This window comes from Pseudophryne corroboree, chromosome 10 (genome assembly GCF_028390025.1).
Source record: "Pseudophryne corroboree isolate aPseCor3 chromosome 10, aPseCor3.hap2, whole genome shotgun sequence".
In the NCBI taxonomy this organism is placed as follows: domain Eukaryota; kingdom Metazoa; phylum Chordata; class Amphibia; order Anura; family Myobatrachidae; genus Pseudophryne; species Pseudophryne corroboree.
In genome coordinates, this window is record NC_086453.1 from 280,640,140 (window position 1) to 280,659,124 (window position 18,985).

Here is an 18,985-nt window from a genome sequence, read left to right on the forward strand (position 1 = left end):
CCTGCACTGTTATTTGGTTAAGTAATGTTGGTCCAGCCATTGCTGTTCCTGTTTCAAGTTTGGTTAGCTTAGCTTTCCTCTTGTGTGTGCTGGTTCGGAATCTCACCACTATCCTTTATATCCTTCTCTCAAAGTATGTCCGTCTCCTCTGGCACAGTTTCCTAGACGGAGTCTGGTAGGAGGGGCATAGAGGGAGGAGCCAGACCACACTATCAAATTCTTAAAGTGCCCATGGCTCCTAGTGGACCCGTCTATACCCCATGGTACTAAATTGACCCCAGTATCCTCTACGGACTAAGGGAAAAGGATTTACTGGTAGGTAATTAAAAACCTATTTCTCTGACGTCCTAGTGGATGCTGGGAACTCCGAAAGGACCATGGGGGATAGCGGGCTCCGAAGGAGGCTGGGCACTCTAGAAAGATTTGACTACCTGGTGTGCACTGGCTCCTCCCACTATGACCCTCCTCCAAGCCTCAGTTAGATCTTGTGCCCGGCCGAGGTTGGATGCACACTAGGGGCTCTCCTGAGCCCTTAGAAAGAAAGTATAGATTTAGGTTTTTTATTTTCAGTGAGACCTGCTGGCAACAGGCTCACTGCAGCGAGGGACTAAGGGGAGAAGAAGCGAACTCGCCTGCTTGCAGCCGGATTGGGCTTCTTAGGCTACTGGACACCATTAGCTCCAGAGGGATCGACCGCAGGCCCAGTCCTTGGTGTTCGGTCCCGAAGCCGCGCCGCCGTCCCCCTTACAGAGCCAGAAGCAAGAAGAGGTCCGGAAAAGCGGCGGCAGAAGACATTAGTCTTCACCAAGGTAGCGCACAGCACTGCAGCTGTGCGCCATTGCTCCTCATACACACTTCACACTCCGGTCACTGAGGGTGCAGGGCGCTTGGGGGGGGGCGCCCTGAGCAGCAATAAAAACACCTTGGCTGGCAAAAATACCACAATATATAGCCCCAGAGGCTATATATGTGGTAAATACCCCTGCCAGAATCCAGAAAAAAGCGGGAGAATAGGCCGCGGAAAAGGGGCGGAGCTATCTCCCTCAGACACACTGGTGCCATTTTCTCTTCACAGTGCAGCTGGAAGAAAGCTCCCCAGGCTCTCCCCTGTAGTTTTCAGGCTCAAAGGGTTAAAAAGAGAGGGGGGGCACTAAATTTAGGCGCAATATTGTATATGCAAGCAGCTATGGGGGAAAATTCACTCAGTTATAGTGTTAATCCCCACATTATATAGCGCTCTGGTGTGTGCTGGCATACTCTCTCTCTGTCTCCCCAAAGGGCTTTATGGGGTCCTGTCCTCAGTCAGAGCATTCCCTGTGTGTGTGCGGTGTGTCGGTACGGCTGTGTCGACATGTTTGAGGAGGAGGCTTATATAGTGACGGAGCAGATGCCAATAAATGTGATGTCGCCCCCCGTGGGGCCGACACCAGAGTGGATGGTTAGGTGAAAGGTATTAACCGACAGTGTCAACTCCTTACATAAAAGGGTGGATGACGTAACAGCTGTGGGACAGCCGGCTTCTCAGCCCGCGCCTGCCCAGGCGTCTCAAAGGCCATCAGGGGCTCAAAAACGCCCGCTCATTCAGATGGCAGACACAGATGTCGACACGGAGTCTGCCTCCAGTGTCGACAAGGTTGAGACATATACACAATCCACTAGGAACATCCGTGACTTGATCCCGGCAATAAAAAATGTGTTACACATTTCTGACATTAACCTCTAAAAATGGGTTTTTATGTTTGGGGAGAAAAAGCAGGCAGTGTTGTGTCCCCATCAGTTGAATGAATGAAGTGTGTGAAAAGCGTGGGTTCCCCCTGATAAGAAACTGGTAATTTCTAAAAAGTTACTGATGGCGTACCTTTTCCCGCCAGAGGATAAGTTACGCTGGGAGATCTCCCCTAGGGTGGATAAGGCGCTCACACGGTTGTCAAAATAGGTGGCACTGCCGTTTTAGGAACGGCCACTTTGAAGGTACCTGTTGATAAAAAGCAGGAGGCTATCCTGAAGTCTGTATTTACACACTCGGGTACTAGACTGAAACCTGCAGAGCGTGCTGCTGCAGCGTGGTCGGTGACCCTGTCAAACATACTAGTTTGCTAACATGACAACATATTAAAGACGTCGTCTTATGTATGAGGGATGCACAGAGGGATATTTTGCCGGCTGGCATCCAAAATGAATGTAATGTCCATTCTGTCAGGAGGGTATTAGAGACCTGTCACTGGACAGGTGATGCTGACTTTAAAAGGCGCATAGAGATTCTGCCTTATAAGGGTGAGGAATTACTTGGGGATGGTCTCTGGGACCTCGTATCCGCAGCAACAGCTGGGAAGAAATATTTTTACCTCAGTTTTCCTCACAGACTAAGAAAGCACTGTATTATCAGGTACAGTCCTTTCGGCTTCAGAAAAGCAAGCGGGTCAAAGCCGCTTCCTTTCTGTACAGAGACAAGGGAAGGGGAAAAAGCTGCACCAGTCAGCCTGTTCCCAGAATCATAATTCTTCTCTCGCTTCCTCTGAGTCCACAGCATGACGCGGGGGCTCCACAGGTATAGCCAGGTACGGTGGGGGGCCGTCTCAAAAATTTCAGCGATCAGTGGGCTCGCTCACAGGTGGATCCCTGTTTCATTCAAGTAGTATTTCAGGGGTACAAGCTAGAATTCGAGATGTCTTCCCCCCCCCCCGCCGTTTCCTCAAATATGCCTTGCCGACAACTCCCTCAGGCAGGGAGGCTGTGCTAGAGGCAATTAATAAGCTGTATTCCCAGCAGGTAATACTTAAGGTGCCCCTACTTCAACAAGGACGGGGTTACTATTCCACACGGTTTGGGGTACCGAAACCGCATGGTTCGGTGTGACCCTTTTTTATATTTAAAATCCTTGAACACATACATAAAAAAATTCAAGTTCAAGATGGAATCGCTCAGGGCGGTTATTGCAAGCTTGGACGAGGGGGATTACATGGTATCCCGGGACATCAAGGATGCTTACCTGCATGTCCCCATTTACTATCCTCGCCAGGAGTACCTCAGATTTGTGGTACAGGATTACCATTACCAAGTCCAGACTCTGCCGTTTGGACTGTACATGGCACCGAGGGTGTTACCAAGGTAATGGCCGGATTGATGATACTCCTTCGAAAAAGGGGAGTTTTTAATTATCCCGTACTTGGACAATCTCCTTATAAGGGCGAGGTCCAAGGAGCAGTTGCTAGTCGGGGTAGCACTATTTTGGAAAGTGCTACAACAGCACGGTTGGATTCTAAACAGTCCAAAGTCACAGCTGGTTCCTACGACACGTCTACTGTTCCTGGGGATGGTTCTGGACACAGACCAGAAATAAGTGTTTCTCCCGGAGGAGAAAGCCAAGGAGCTGTCATCTCTAGTCAGAGACCTCCTGAAGCCAAAACAGTTATCGGTGCATCATTGCACGCGAGTCCTGGGAAAAATGATAGCTTCCTACGAAGCAATCCCATTCGGCAGGTTCCATGCAAGAACTTTTCAGGGGGACCTGTTAGACAAGTGGTCCGGGTCGCATCTTCAGATGCATCGGCTGATAACCCTGTCTCCAAGGACCAGGGTGTCTCTACTGTAGTGTGCAGAGTGCCCATCTTCAAGAGGGCCGCAGGTTCGACATACAGGACTAGGTCCTAGTGACCATGGATGCCAGCCTTGGAGGCTGGGGGGCAGTCACACAGGGAAGAAACTTCCAGGGACTTTGGTCAAGTCAGGTGACTTCCCTACATAAATATTCTGGAACTGAGGGCCATTTACAATGCCCTGAGTCAGGCAAGGCCTCTGCTTTAAAACCAGCCGGTCCTGATCCAATCAGACAACATCACGGCAGTCGCCCATGTAAACCAACAGGGCGGCACAAGAAGCAGGATGGCGATGGCAGAAGCCACAAGGATTCTCCGATGGGCGGAAATTCATGTGTTAGCACTGTCAGCAGTGTTCATTCCCGGAGTGGACAACTGGGAAGCAGATCTTCTCAGCAGACACGACTTCCACCCGAGAGAGTGGGGACTTCATCCAGAAGTCTTCCAAAGGATTGTACACCATTGGGAAAGGCCACAGGTGGACATGAAGGCGTCCCGCCTCAACAAAAAGCTATAAAAGATATTGCGCCAGGTCAAGGGACCTTCAGGCGATAGCTGTGGACGCTCTGATAACACCGTGGGTGTACCAGTCGGTTTATGTGTTCCCCCCTCTGCCTCTCATACCAAAGGTACTGAGAATAATAAGAAGGCGAGGAGTAAGAACGATACTCGTGGTTCCGGATTGGCCAAGAAGAGCCTGGTACCCAGAACTTCAAGAAATTATATCAGAGGACCCATGGCCTCTGCCGCTCAGACAGGACCTGCTGCAGCAGGGGCCCTGTCTGTTCCAAGACTTACCGCGGCTACGTTTTGATGGCATGGCGGTTGAACGCCGGATCCTAAAGGAAAAGGGCATTCCGGAGGAAGTCATTCCTACGCTGATTCAAGCCAGGAAAGATGTAACTGCAAAACATTATCACCGCATATGGCGGAAATATGTTGCTTGGTGTGAGGCCAAAAAAGGCCCCAACTGAGGAATTTCAACTAGGTCGATTTCTGCATTTCCTACAAGCAGGAGTGTCTATGGGCCTAAAATTAGGCTCCATTAAGATACAGATCTCCGCTCTGTCGATTTTCTTCCAGAAAGAATTAGCTTCAGTACCTGAAGTTCAGACATTGTAAAAGGAGTGCTGCATATTCAGCCCCCGGTTGTGCCTCCAGTGGCACCTTGGGATCTCAACGTGGTGTTGAGTTTCTTAAAATCACATTGGTTTGAACCACTAAAAACCGTGGATCTAAAATATCTCACGTGGAAAGTGGTCATGTTATTGGCCTTGGTTTCGGCCAGGCGTGTATCAGAATTGGCGGCTTTGTCATATAAAAGTCCTTATCTGATTTTCCATATGGATAGGGCAGAATTGAGGACTCGTCCCCAGTTTCTCCCTAAGGTGGTATCAGCTTTTCACTTGAACCAACCTATGGTGGTGCCTGCGGCTACTAGGGACTTGGAGGATTCCAAGTTACTGGACGTAGTCAGGGCCTTGAAAAATTATGTTTCCAAGACGGCTAGAGTCAGGAAAATTGACTCGCTATTTATCCTGTATGCACCCAACAGACTGGGTGCTCCTGCTTCTAAGCAGACTATCGCTCGCTGGATCTGTGACACGATTCAGCAGGCGCATTCTGCGGCTGGACTGCCGCATCCTAAATCAGTGAAAGCCCATTCCACAGGGAAGGTGGGCTCATCTTGGGCGGCTGCCCGAGGGGTCTCGGCTTTACAACTTTGCCGAGCTGTTACTTGGTCAGGGGCAAACACGTTTGCAAAATTCTACAAATTTGATACCCTGGCTGAGGAGGACCTGGAGTTCTCTCATTCGGTGCTGCAGAGTCATCCGCACTCTCCCGCCCGTTTGGGAGCTTTGGTATAATCCCCATGGTCCTTTCGGAGTTCCCAGCATCCACTAGGACGTCAGAGAAAATAAGATTTTACTCACCGGTAAATCTATTTCTCGTAGTCCGTAGTGGATGCTGGGCGCCCATCCCAAGTGCGGATTGTCTGCAATACTTGTAAATAGTTATTGCTAACTAAAGGGTTATTGTTGAGCCATCTGTTGAGAGGCTCAGTTGTTTTCATACTGTCAAACTGGATATAGTATCACGAGTTATACGGTGTGATTGGTGTGGCTGGTATGAGTCTTACCCGGGATTCAAAATCCTTCCTTATTATGTCAGCTCGTCCGGGCACAGTGTCCTAACTGAGGCTTGGAGGAGGGTCATAGTGGGAGGAGCCAGTGCACACCAGGTAGTCATAAATCTTTCTAGAGTGCCCAGCCTCCTTCGGAGCCCGCTATCCCCCATGGTCCTTTCGGAGTTCCCAGCATCCACTACGGACTACGAGAAATAGATTTACCGGTGAGTAAAATCTTATTTTTTTTCAAATGAAGACCACAAGCAACAAGAATGTGAAATAATACCAGGGGGACTTTTTTTTTTTTTTTAAGACGTCACAGCCCCGTGCCTGTAGTCACAGCATAACAGAAAAAAAAGCAGAAAAAAAAAAAAGCATTTGATTTAAACCATGGTGGTTTAAACTAGCCAACCCTAATGAAAACATTAGCATTTTAATTGCAGTCCAATCATTGGCATTAACTACGTGGTGGATGCAGGAAGAACTTCAAACTTCCGTCTTTATGCTGATGGACATACAGTTCTTGAAACCTACACACTGTAGCTGAAATGCTATGTTATAGTATGAAAAATATATTTTACGCTTTTAAATATACTATTAATCTTACTAGATGAGACTGAATAAACAACACTTTGAGACACAAACATATTTATGTGAAACAATTTAACTGTAAAAAAAGTGTCTGCTGTAGGCTAATAAATTGCAGTAGATTTTAATATTTTGCCTAAATGAGTTCCAATTGGCTACAGTTGAATACTGAAAAAAACAACAGGCTCTTATTATAGAAGCCCACCACTACATGATACCACTGCAGCTGGGCCAACCAAGGAGGTTAATCTTGGGGGTTTGGTGCTGCTAAATAATCATTTGTGGTATCTTGGTGCTATCATCAATGTTGACTACACACTAAAACATGAGTTGTAGGCCATGATCAAATCTTCATTCTTTCATCTGAAGGACATAACAAGACTCAAGCACTTGATTCCCTAGTGTTCACTCTAGGCTGTTTTAGCAGGGCGCCGCGCCCTGCTTGTTTTTTAGCAGGCAAAACCCGCCCTGCCCCTTTTGCGGCGCCCTGCTAGAACAGCCGCCCGCTTCCTGCCTCCCCGGCGTGTATAGATGCCGTGCGCATGCGCGCGGCATCCATTCACGCATTGGGAGAGGGCTGGGGGAAGCCCAGCACCGGCGGAGGTGCTGGGCACGCCCCCAACAGTGACGTCGCCGGCCACAGACGCTCTCTATCGTAGCGTCTGTGGGTCGCACCGCCCTCTAAAATGACGTAGGCGTGGCCACGCCCCCTAATTTGTGTGGCTGCGCCCCCGTTTCGGGTGCGCGCACATGTGCCCCCGGAGTCTGGCGCCCTGCCCCTTTTCACTCCTAGAGTGAACACTATAAATCCCTCAGATCTTCCTTCACTCATACCTACATTTATTTGTGTCTTCACACTTGGACTAGGCCAGTGGTTCTCAAACTGGGGTGTAGTATGGTATGCCGGAGGTCGGGCTCCCGGCGACCAGCATTCCGGCACCGGGAGCCCGACCGGCAGCATACAGACAGTGTGGCGAGCGCAAATGAGCCCCTTGCGGGCACGGTGGCGCGTGCCACGCTATTTTATTCTCCCTCCAGGGGGGTCGTGGACCCCCACGAGGGAGAATAAGTGTCGGTATGCCGGCTGTCGGGATTCCGGCGCCGGTATATTGTGCGCCGGGATCCCGACAGCCGGCAAACTGAAGACCACCCCTCAAACTGGGTGCCTCGTGCTGGTGGCCCAGGGCCAATTCAAACTATTTATGGTCATTGTGATTGGCAAAATCAGTGATAGTGGTTGCTAAGCATAAAATGTGTGGCCAGACAGAAGTGTAACCCAGTCAACCACTGCATAACTGAACCTAGGGATGACAGATAAGCAAAATGTACTTATTTTACTATTTATTTTTTTCTTCTGGATTTCTCAAGAAACTTTTGACTTAGAGGTGCCATGAAATAAATTCTGATATTATAGGATGCTGTGATTCTGATTCATCTCCCATATTTCTTTTGTGGCTCAAGCATGTCACTGTCCCAGTGGCCCCCATGCTAGAAATCATCATAAGCAGAGTCAGTATTTGCTTCTTTTTTTTAATATATTTATTACCAGTTATTTATATAGCGCACGCATAATCCGCAGCGCTTTACAGAGAATATTTTGCCCATTCACATAAGTCCCTGCCCCAGTGGCGCTTGCAATCTAGATTCCCTATCACATGTACACACAGACTCATTCACTAGGGTTAATTTTTGGTTGGGAGCCAATTAACCTACCAGTATATTTTTGGATTGTGGGAGGAAACCGGAGGAAACCCACGCAAGCACGAGGAGAACATACAAACTCCACACTGTTAGGGCCATATAATTAATGTCATGCTGAGATTCCAAGATGCAAGGTAGACACTATTGCCAGGGCTAATGTCCCTCTCCTGTCAGCAACTCTAAACCCCTAGCAGAGGTGGTTTGAGGGAACTAGATTTGTACAATTTGGGGATGGGGTTGGTTCTGTGTATTTATTGCTGAAGATCTGATGTGGACACATTGTACTTTTTGTATGCCAAAAGCCCATGGTGATCCTAAACTGTATCTGCATATGACCCCAACAGGCAAAAACTGAAAAAGTATTGATTTAGTATGGATCGCTATTGAGGCTGTAGTAGCGATTGTCTTAAAACTGCTACTGCTAAAATTGCATGTGAAGAGCCAAGAAAGGAAAAAAAAGTCCACCCCTGCAGTTGCATAACCTCGATGCATACGCAGAAATAGAGCACCATTGACAGTTGCAGTTGACCCATGCCTACTTAAAATAATGCAATTGCAGTTGCATCGGGCGCCATGTTTTTCATTGGAGCAATGTCAGATGCACGCCCCGAAGATGGCCATGACTCATCTGCGTTTTCCCAAACACTCCCCCAAATGCCATGTTGCCTCCCACAAACAGTCACTTCCTGTCAATCACTTTGCAGTTGCATTTCACTAGGTCTGCGATTGCAGAGCGTTCGTACTTTGGACTGCGCACGTGCAATGCAATGCGTTTGCAGCTGATAATAGCTCAGTGCAGTGATCGCGGCTTTGAATCATAGTTATTGGGGATTTGGTTTCGCCTGCCTGAGGCAGGTGGAACAAATCCCCTGATAAGTGCCGGCGGTCAGGGCTAATAGGGTATTGAATTGTATTGAATCAAATGTTGTATTTAGGTTTCAGGGACATGTGAATGTAATATGTATAATTTGGTAGGCTTCCGAGTAATAGAAATCTGCTGTGTTATCTCTTCTGCTTGTTAAACTACACGGTCGAGTCACATTATAATGACCACCTCCTGCATTTGATGTCAGCAGCGCGTAGCCCATGAAGTACGTCACCTGTCGTGCGCTGGCTTGGTTGGGTATATAAGGTGTACGATAGGCCATCTGCACACATGTCACTCGTTGCTGTCATGGGCAAAAGGGGCGATTTATCAGAGTTAAAAGGGATGATTATCGGCTTCGGGCAAACGGCAGTATTTCTGACACAGCGCAGCTTGTGAACTGTTCGCATGCTGCTGTGGTGAAGGTGTATCGTGACTGGACAAATGGCACCATTGCGAATAGCCACCGTGGAAACTGCGGAGCACCACATGACATTTATGTGAGAGGTGAACGTTGGCTACGAAGGTAAGTGAGGGCTGACCAACACGCTGCAGTGGAGCAGCTCACTGTTAAAATGTACCTGTGCCAACCTACCAGCACCTTATTGAGTCACTCCCAGCCCATCTAGCTGCTGTCCGTGCTGCACACGGCGGTTACTCTGGCTATTAGCTGGTGGTCCTAATAATGTGACTTGACCGTGTGTATCTACAGCAACCTTGTTGCCCAGTCATTAAAAGAATAATGGAAATATTTCTTTTGGAAACAGGTTGCAGTTGGTCATACAGGGAAGAAGAGAACTAGAGACATGGAGCCTGCAGAATCTGTTGCAGAATCTGTACTCACAGATAACGTTTATTTGGCGTCTAAAACATATGATCTGTCCCATGCTGTAAACAAGTCAGAACGTCCAAGTACATGTCCAGCCGAAGGGGCTGTTGTAAACAGGCTGGGCATGGAGAAAGACCGTTGCAAACAATGCACGGATTCGCTTTTGGAGGAAAGCTCTGTAGGACACCCAACCAAGTGTATTGCCGTGCAGGTGAGATTTTGTAATCCTTCCAGGTGTTGTACCTACATATGTATCTGATAGTGTATATACTATGTGATGACAATTGTATTACTGCTGTGTGCTAGTTACAATTACTGCTCAGTTTTATGTGCTACTGGAGATGAGGGCAGGTTGCAGTCCCTATGGCTAAAGTGGGAAGTGGATTTGGGTACCGAGTGTGATGAGGACTGGAACTTTATACTGGGCTCTCACTGTTGGACCGTGGCGTATGCCAAATTTCAGCAAATGTAACTTTATTTATTGTGGTTCTCAAACTTGGATTGGTGGTGCAGGATCAATTCTAGTTATTTATGGTCAATTTTATAGGCAAAACCAGTATTGGCTGTCAGTCATAAATTATGTGGTCTAACGGAAGCAAATATTGTCCCTCATCACACAGTTGAACCTAGGATGACATATAAACACAATTTAATATTTATTTTCCACATTTCTCGATGAGAAACTTTTGGCCTAGGGGTGCTATGGAAATAATTCTGATACTCTGCAGCTAATTGTATGTGCTCTCCATTTAAATGATCTGCTCAAACCTTTCATTATATTAATGTAAAATGTGTGACTCGACTGGACTGTTATTTACTCCTTTTTGTTACCTTTTTTCCTCCATCCTCTTAGACAGATTTTGGTAAACACGATGCAGAAACAATTACAGATGAGGACACAGAGCAGATTTTGGTGAGTGTGTTCTATTTGCCTGTGAGTGTGTTTGACTTGCTGTTTTACAATTCTGTTTAATATTATTCTATAATACCTTACAATGTTTCTCTCTGTTACTGTCTTCATACTGCAGAAGCAGCTTGTTGAATGCAGGGAACAACTGAAGGACAGTTATCAGGAGGTGCTGGACAGACAAACCCAGGCAGAGAAACAGCTGCAGGTTCAAATAAAACGGCTAAGACAGCAGAAGGAAGAAGAAATACAGAAGCACAAGGTATGAAATGGTCTGCTACTTGCCAATATAGATATACTCCGGTCCTCTGGGACCTACACATGGCCATACTACACTTGCCCTTCCCCAAGTACCCGACCCTGAAAGAAGTCCTGGTGGCCCAGCCTGTCCCTTCTCATCCCCTGCCTTGTGGGACCAGTGTGAAGCCGCAACCATCTTCTGATTGGTTCTCCCAGTTTCAAACCCCCCCCTCCTTCCCTTCACATTCTGCAGCCATTTTAAAGTTGTGGACGGAGATGTTTGCCACTTTAGACTGAGGTGCAGTTTTAAATTAGGTCTCAGGGGTATATGCAATTGCGGTCGAATTCCCGAAAATGTCGAAAAACTGGACATTTTCGCCAAAAAAAAAAAATTAGACAATGCAATTCAGTACTTTTCGCCAAAAAAACTGACTTTTAAAATTCGACTTTTTGAAATTCGACATTTGTCAAATTCGACATTTCTGCAATGGTACAAATGCGGCAATTGGACAAAAGTATATTCAATTGAACATTGTAAATTCGACAACAGTGCTTTTTGACAGTAAATTCGTCATTTTCAATCCGCCACACTTTGCTGGCGGAATCTAATAAATTTTTTTAAAAACATGTTTTTTTTATTGGTAATAGCATATCTATTTATATTAGAAGGGATTAGGTACTTGGTTTGTCTATTTAGGAGGCACGGCCGCAGGGCGCTGTATAAAAGTGACCCCCGGCTGTGGCATTATCTGTCCAGCTAGTGGAGCCCGATGCTGGTGTAAAAAATACGGGGGACCCCTACTCTTTTTGTCCCCCGTATTTTTTGCACCAGCACCAGGCGCAGAGCCCGGTGCTGGTTTTAAAAATACGGGGGATCCCCTGTCAGTTTTTCCCCCGGATTTTTAGAACCAGGACCGGCTCGATGAGCCCGAGGCTGGTTATGCTTAGGAGGGGGGACCCCACGCATTTTTTTTTCTGATTTTTACCCCATTCCATTAAAAAAATATATATATATGACCTCACCGCTGACCGCAAAGTTCCCACCATTGAAAGTAATGGAGGGAGCTGTGCAATGCGCGTCTGAGCTTAGACGCGCAGAGCCAATCAGGTGAGTGCCACCAAGTGGCGCTTCCTGATTGGCTGAAGAGACCTTTCTGTGACAGGAGTCACGGGGGGGTCTCTGTATTCGGGGAAAGGGGTCCCATGTGTAAACATGGGACTCCTTTCAGTCCGCCTGGTCCGGGTGTTCAGTGTTTTTTTTTGCCAAGTACGTGGATTATAATCTGGACACTGGATCAGGTGAGTATAATTTTTTTCACAGGTACCCCGGATTCTTCAGTGACGAGGGGGGCGTGGCAGTCGGCGGGTCAACATAGGTAAGTATGTGTGTGTCGGCAGGTGTGAAATAAAGTTTTACTTTCACGGTGTGTGTCTCCTGTTTTTATTTGGGTATTTTTTTCCAGTAGAACTACAGGTACCAGCGGGCCCGTTTTTCTCCCGCATGCTGGTACTTGTGGTTCTCCAAGTACCAGCTTGCGGGGGAGGCTTGCTGGGACTTGTAGTACTACTGGAAAAAACAATATTCTTTCATTTTTCTCAAGGCTATCAGCCCCCCATCTGCAGCCCTTGGATTGGGGGGGACAGCCTCGGGCTTCACCCCTGGCCCTTGGGTGGCTGGGGGGGGACCCCTTGATTAAAGGGGTCCCCACTCCTTCAGGGTACCCCGGCCAGGGGTGACTAGTTGGATATTTAATGCCACGGCCGCAGGGCGCTGTATAAAAGTGACCCCCAGGCTGTGGCATTATCTGTCCAGCTAGTGGAGCCCGATGCTGGTGTAAAAAATACGGGGGACCCCTACTCCTTTTTGTCCCCCGTATTTTTTGCACCAGGCGCAGAGCCCGGTGCTGGTTTTAAAAATACGGGGGATCCCCTGTCAGTTTTTCCCCCCGGATTTTTAGAACCAGGACCGGCTCGAAGAGCCCGAGGCTGGTTATGCTTTGGAGGGGGGACCCCCACGCAATTTTTTTTCGAGTTTTTTCCCGGTTTTTAAAAATCGGATCAAAATCCGTCAAATCGGCCGTTTTTCGACAGCGGGACTGTTGAATCCGTTTTTTATTGAATATGTTGAATTTCGGCACCCACTTGCCGGAATTCGACGGTCGAATTGTGTCGAATTAAAAAACGGGCGAAAAATTGCCGCGATTCGCCGGCAATTGCATATGCCCCTCAATCTCCAAATTTTCCACATAACATAAAATCACAGAAATTCAGTTTAGATTTGAATTTCTGCCATTTCAGATGTATTTTGTTATCTTGTGTCTTTGAAATTAACTGCTGTCAATCTGCTGGTGTTGGCAAACAAATAATATATCTCAGTGATTCTTTGTCTCATGTTCTTAGTGGATGTACCACTGTGGCCTAGCATTGCAGCTGCACCATCCACTTGTGATCAGTTATCTCACCACTTCCTCATGCACTCACAGGGACATCTGAAGTCTATTCAAGACATGACCACTAAGAAAGAAGAGACTAGGAAAAGAATAGAAAAAGAGCGGAAGGAACATTCCCACAAGGAGCAGGACCTGAGCACTGAATTGGGGAAGTTGCAGAGCAAGAGTGAGAGGTATTTAGTTACGTAACTGTGGCAATAAAGTAGGAGAAACATGCAGTCATCCATGGCCTCTTGCTTCATCTTACTCCCTATGGCGAGCGAGAGAGGGAGAGGCTGTTAGAGGTTGGTATACCACGTTGGAAGTCTGCATGCATGTCCTTGAACTCTGACATAACAAGTTTGAATCATGTCTAATCACAGTAAGGGAGATGTATGAACCTAGTTGCTCTGTCTGTTATCTGAACAGACCTGCTTCTCCTCGGAATGCTGGTGTAGCGGGTTCAGATAACGACGGCATGTATGAAGCCCTGCAGTGTCGTAGAGGGAGAGCGTTAACTCACCTTCCCAGTGAACTCCACTTTCCCTCTATTGGCTTGTGACCGGTGCTTGTGGAGCCTCTGCACATCTGCCGGTCATCTTTACTCAGTGTCCCCGGCGGCTTTTGAGGAAAAAAAGCCTTTATTGTTCTTTTGTATGCACAGTCCCCGGCTGTCGGAGCCAAAGCCAGGGACAGTGCTGTGGAGTATGGGCAACGGCACCTGCAGCTGTCGAAATTGAGAGCTGCAGATGTCGGAACGGTTATAGATCGTTCATACATTGCCCTGCATATTGGTGTGCTATCTTTTAGATAACATAGAGCCCCTGTCACTGAGCATGCACCACCGCTATAATATGCTGGGGAGAAGCAGTATTAGTGCACATAACATGCGCTGAAAACACTTCCCCCCCCCATAACGACTATTCATATGTTTATCCCCGTTTAACTAAACACGTTGCCTTCCTTCCATCATAATGGGAAGATTGGTACTAAGAAGATTATAGGTAGTGAACAAGTAATGAATACCTTTAGGCTTAGTGCTAGATAGACAATGGGGTCGATTCAATTCGGCAACTTATGAATAGCGCCGGGAATTAGCTCCCGACGCTATTCAATTCAGCTGCTAGTTACCCGCAATTGTCGGGAATTCTTCTCTCATCCCCGGGGGGTGAGAGAAGAAAACCGACAAAAGTGCTGCTGCGCGGCCGGCGCGAGGCTGATTCTGTCGGGAATCAGCATCGCCGCGGGTAGTTAAGTCGGAGAATGCCCGTTCTCCCGACAAAACTACCTGTTAAGTCGGCGAGAACGGGCTTTCGCCGACTTAACTTTAGCTGAATTGAATAGCGTCGGGAGCTAATTCCCGGCGCTATTCTTAAGTTACCGAACTGAATCGACCCCAATGAAGAGTTTTTGTACTTGGGAACCCTGTGTGCAGAGGGCTTAGTGAGATGATTGATTTGGTTATTCTACAGTGATAGGCTCGCACCTCTAAGCATTCATTAAGAAAGTATATGTAAATTATTCCATCCTTTTATTAGTCATCAATAGGAATGTATTACCTGTCATGCAGTCAGGATACCTACACGAACTCTGGGGACTGCAGGAAATGTAATTACCAAGTAATTAGCCAGGCGCTGATGGTGAGCTGTTATGCTTAAAGGAGCTAATAATAAAACAGGGATAGTTAGTCCCCCAGGAATAATACAACATTAGCGCTAAAGAGCTGAATATGATAAAAAAAGATATATATAAATGTAATTATGCATTAATAATCCACGTTGCAACATTGTGAGATCAATAAAGATAAAAATAAAAAAGGGCACATATAGCACTGCGTTTAAATTCAACTGATATAATTGTATGCAAGCTGGAACTTCTGCATCAATTCATCTGATAGATGTGCAAAAATGGAAGTAGTTACCAACTTGGATTTGTTAATGGGGACCTTTTCACAGCTTAACTCTGGATTCCAATTGGTCCTATTAGAAGCTCAGGTCCATTTGCAAGTATCCAAGATGCACAAACAATTCCTATATCAGACTTCCAGGCTTTGCTTGAAATGAATGATAATTGTAATGTCCAGCTCCTCCACCTCTGGGGAATATTTTCTACATCATGACAGATGTGTGATTTATTAGCATGATTTGTCTATATTCATTAGTTCTGATTTATATGTAATGATCTAAATATAATACTGTATCTCTGTAGAAAGTATAGAGGTTTTGATTTGTGTGTTTTACTGATTCGTAATTTAAGAATGTGATTTAGGAGAGAGACATGACGTTTACTATATATTGGTGGACAGTATACTGTAGTATTGATTTCTAAATACCGTATATACTCGAGTATAAGTCGACCCGAATATAAGCCGAGGCACCTAATTTTACCACAAAAAACTGGGAAAAATTACTGACTCTAGTATAAGCCTAGGGTGGGAAATGCACGGTGCCAGGGGTTTTCATGCTCAGGGTGTCATGCTCGTTGCCAGGGATTTTATGCGGTAGGTGTTATGCTTGTTGCCAGGGGGTAATGTTTGTTTCTAGGGTTGTGCCCCCAGTGCCACATATACCCCCAGTGACAGATAAAAACATGCCCCCGTTGCTTTGCCCCCAGTAGTTATGCCCCTTCTTTGCCCCCAGTATTTGTGCCCCCTCTTTCATTGCCCACAGTAGTTATGACCCCTCTTTCTTTGCCCCAGTAGTTGTGGTGCCCCCTTTCTTTGCCCCCAGTAGTTGTTGTGCCCCCTTTCTTTGCCCCCAGTAGTTGTTGTGCCCCCTTTCTTTGCCCCCAGTAGTTGTTGTGCCCCCTTTGTTTGCCCCCTGTTACTGTGCCCCCTTTGCAGCTTACAAACATAAACACACACTAAAACAATACTTACCACTGCCCCGCTCCTGCTTCCCGACCGCTTCTTCTGCTGCTGCGCTGCTCCGCTCCGTCTGGCCGCCGCTCCATCTGTTCATCCGCTCCGTCTGGCCGCCGCTCCATCTGGATCCCCGCTCCGTCTGGCCGCCGCTCCATCTGGTCGCCGCTCCGTCTGGCCGCCCGCGCCGGCGCCCGCTTCCCGGCACCCGATCATCTCTATGGGAGAGACGTCATGACGTCTCTCCCATAGCAACGCCGCACAGACACTAGAGGTCAATAATGACCTCTAGTGTCTGTCCCTGGAGCCGGCTGCAGCGGACGCCCACACAGCCCACGGCGTCTGCTGCAGCCGTTGACTCGAGTATAAGCCGAGGGGGGCTTTTTCAGCATAGAAAACTGTGCTGAAAAAGTCGGCTTATACTCGAGTATATACGGTAAGTATTTTAGCATAATGGATTTATTTTTATTTAACCATTTTAATACATCTATATTGTATATGAACTGAATAAAATCCATTTTATTTACTCGTACCAACTTTTATTTAGTTACTGATTACTTCTGTTGATTATTTTATTATTAATATGATTCTTGCAGTAGGACTTACCTAGTTTCTAAGACATGGGTCTTCAACCTGCAGCCCTCCAGCTGCTGTGGAACTACACATCCCAGCAGGCCCTGCCTCCGTTTTAGTATACCTTAATAGCAGAACTGTGGCAAGGCATGCTGGGATATGTAGTTTTACAGCAGCGGGAGGGCCACAGGTTGAAGAACCATGTTCTAGGATGTACAGAGCTAACCATTAAGTAGCGATGTGACTGTTTTACTTCCTTCTGGGTTTGCACCTATTGTGCTGCAGGGTGAATATAAAAATGTCATATGATAAAATTATTTTCCGGATCCATGTAATTAAGACTTTTGTTGTATTCCAGCCTTCAACAGGAGCTCAAGGAATTGGAAAAGGAAATCGAGGGACTACTTGATGAGCAGAATATAGAGAGGTGTGTGCTTATATTCCGTTGACTTATGCAGATGTTACAAATGTAATACCACTGACCTTCCATCTCTGTTAATATGTTTAAAAGTAAGAGGGTGCTGAATGCAAACAAGAAATATAGAACTTTTATAATGAGTGATCATTTGTTATATTAGAGAGGCAGCACAGTTTATCCAGCCAGGCAGCACCTGTCTTATAAAGGGGAAACTTCCTATTGGTAATTTACTATTTCCTCCCTGTGACACAAACACAAGCTGGGCTCTGCCCTAGCACAAGCATGGAGCTATATACAGTATATATAATTATATTTAATTAGGCCTAATCCAATAAACAGTCGACAGTGTGTTCTAGTGTGTCACTAGCTAGATAAAACATTGACCCATACAGCTTCATAATTGGTTTTAATTGAGGTTTTAAATAAAGATGTGTAAGTATATGTGTGTATGTATTGTTGTGAGTAGTATTCTCTTACTAATAATATAGCGCATACATGTTACTGAATTCAAATGACTTTATTGTGATATGAGTAATACTCAGATCTTTTTTGCAGTCTTTTAATTGTATTTCTGCATTTATCACAGTTGCTGCAAATGCATTAACAGAAGGATCTTGGCACTTATCTTGGTTCCTATAGGTTAATGCGTTGGCCATAGATTTCTTTGTGTACTAACTACTCAGTATCGAGTCTAATTGAATTTGGCCCTATGGCTCGTACTAAATATAGGATGGTGTTCAGCTGTGTCTAAAAAAGAAGAGGCTTATTAGTTAAAATTACTTATTTGGTGCAAAGGCACGATACCCATTGCACGTCCACTTGTTTGCCCTATTTGCAGGATTATTAGTCACCAGCTTTTTTGCAAGAGAAACTTCACAGTTTCCTTCAAATTATGTCTTTTTTTCTGTATCCTTAATTCTGTTAAGGGAAAAATGAGGAAAATAAAAAGTACGAATACTAATAATTGTTGGAGGAATTCTATGGTTTTGACGTATGAAACCTCCGGCGATAAGCGTGAACTATATCTCTTTGACAACGAAACTTGGAATTTATATCACTGTTGGACCTATAACCCATTTTATTGTTTTAAAGAGAGAGCCAATTACCTATTTTTCCTGTACATTTGTGGTTTTGACTGCGAGGAAAGGTGGTAATCTTAATTTGGGACATGTTGCAACCTTATAGGTATGCAGATTGTGTATATAGCTTTTATATTGCTGCTATAGGCTGGATGTGGCTTAAGTCACGAAGCAGCAGAAAACCCTATTCTAAAAGACCTACTTACCCAGTGTTAAATGCAGCCTGCAGGCTTATCGCAGCGGCACTGCTTCTGTTAGGGAAAACATTTCCAGGGCCCCTTTACCATTGCTGCAGTAAGCCCTGTAACGTTCATAGCACTTAGGAGGTGCTGTCTTAGGCCAGCTACACATCAGAACAATGGGCCTAATTCAGACCTTATCCTAGATGTGCTAAATTTAGCACATCTACGATCAGTCACACAGACATGCGGGGGGACGCCCAGCACAGGGCTAGTCCACCCCGCATGTCAGGCCCGACCCCCCCACCCCGCACAAGTACAAAAGCATCGCACAGCGGCGCTGATTTTGTACTGGAAGAGTAGCTCCCTGCCGGTAAGAGCTACTCGTCGCTGTGAGGGTCGCAGCGTCTGCGTTTGATGTCACGCAGCCGCCCCCCCCCCCCCCCCCCCAACGGTCTGGGCACGCCTGCATTGCCCAGACCGCGCCCCCTAAACGGCGGCCAAACGCCGCTGGCCCGTTCCCTCCTTCCCAGCGACCGCCTTTGCATATCAATCAGGCAGAGGCGATCGCGGGGCTGAGACAGCCGTCGGCT

General features: G+C 46.5%; 1 protein-coding gene across 4 annotated transcripts in view; it reads left to right on the top strand.

The window, feature by feature from the left end:
• The window catches only part of RNF214 (ring finger protein 214), a 167,106-nt gene that overhangs the window by 121,298 nt on the left and 26,823 nt on the right, over window positions 1-18,985 (top strand). For all 4 annotated transcript variants that reach the window (XM_063943309.1, XM_063943311.1, XM_063943310.1 and 1 more), the window contains exons 2-6: window positions 9,646-9,918; window positions 10,561-10,620; window positions 10,736-10,876; window positions 13,338-13,477; window positions 17,075-17,143. In XM_063943309.1, coding sequence (XP_063799379.1) covers window positions 9,646-9,918; window positions 10,561-10,620; window positions 10,736-10,876; window positions 13,338-13,477; window positions 17,075-17,143 — 683 coding nt within the window. The remainder of the gene's footprint in view (window positions 1-9,645; window positions 9,919-10,560; window positions 10,621-10,735; window positions 10,877-13,337; window positions 13,478-17,074; window positions 17,144-18,985) is intronic.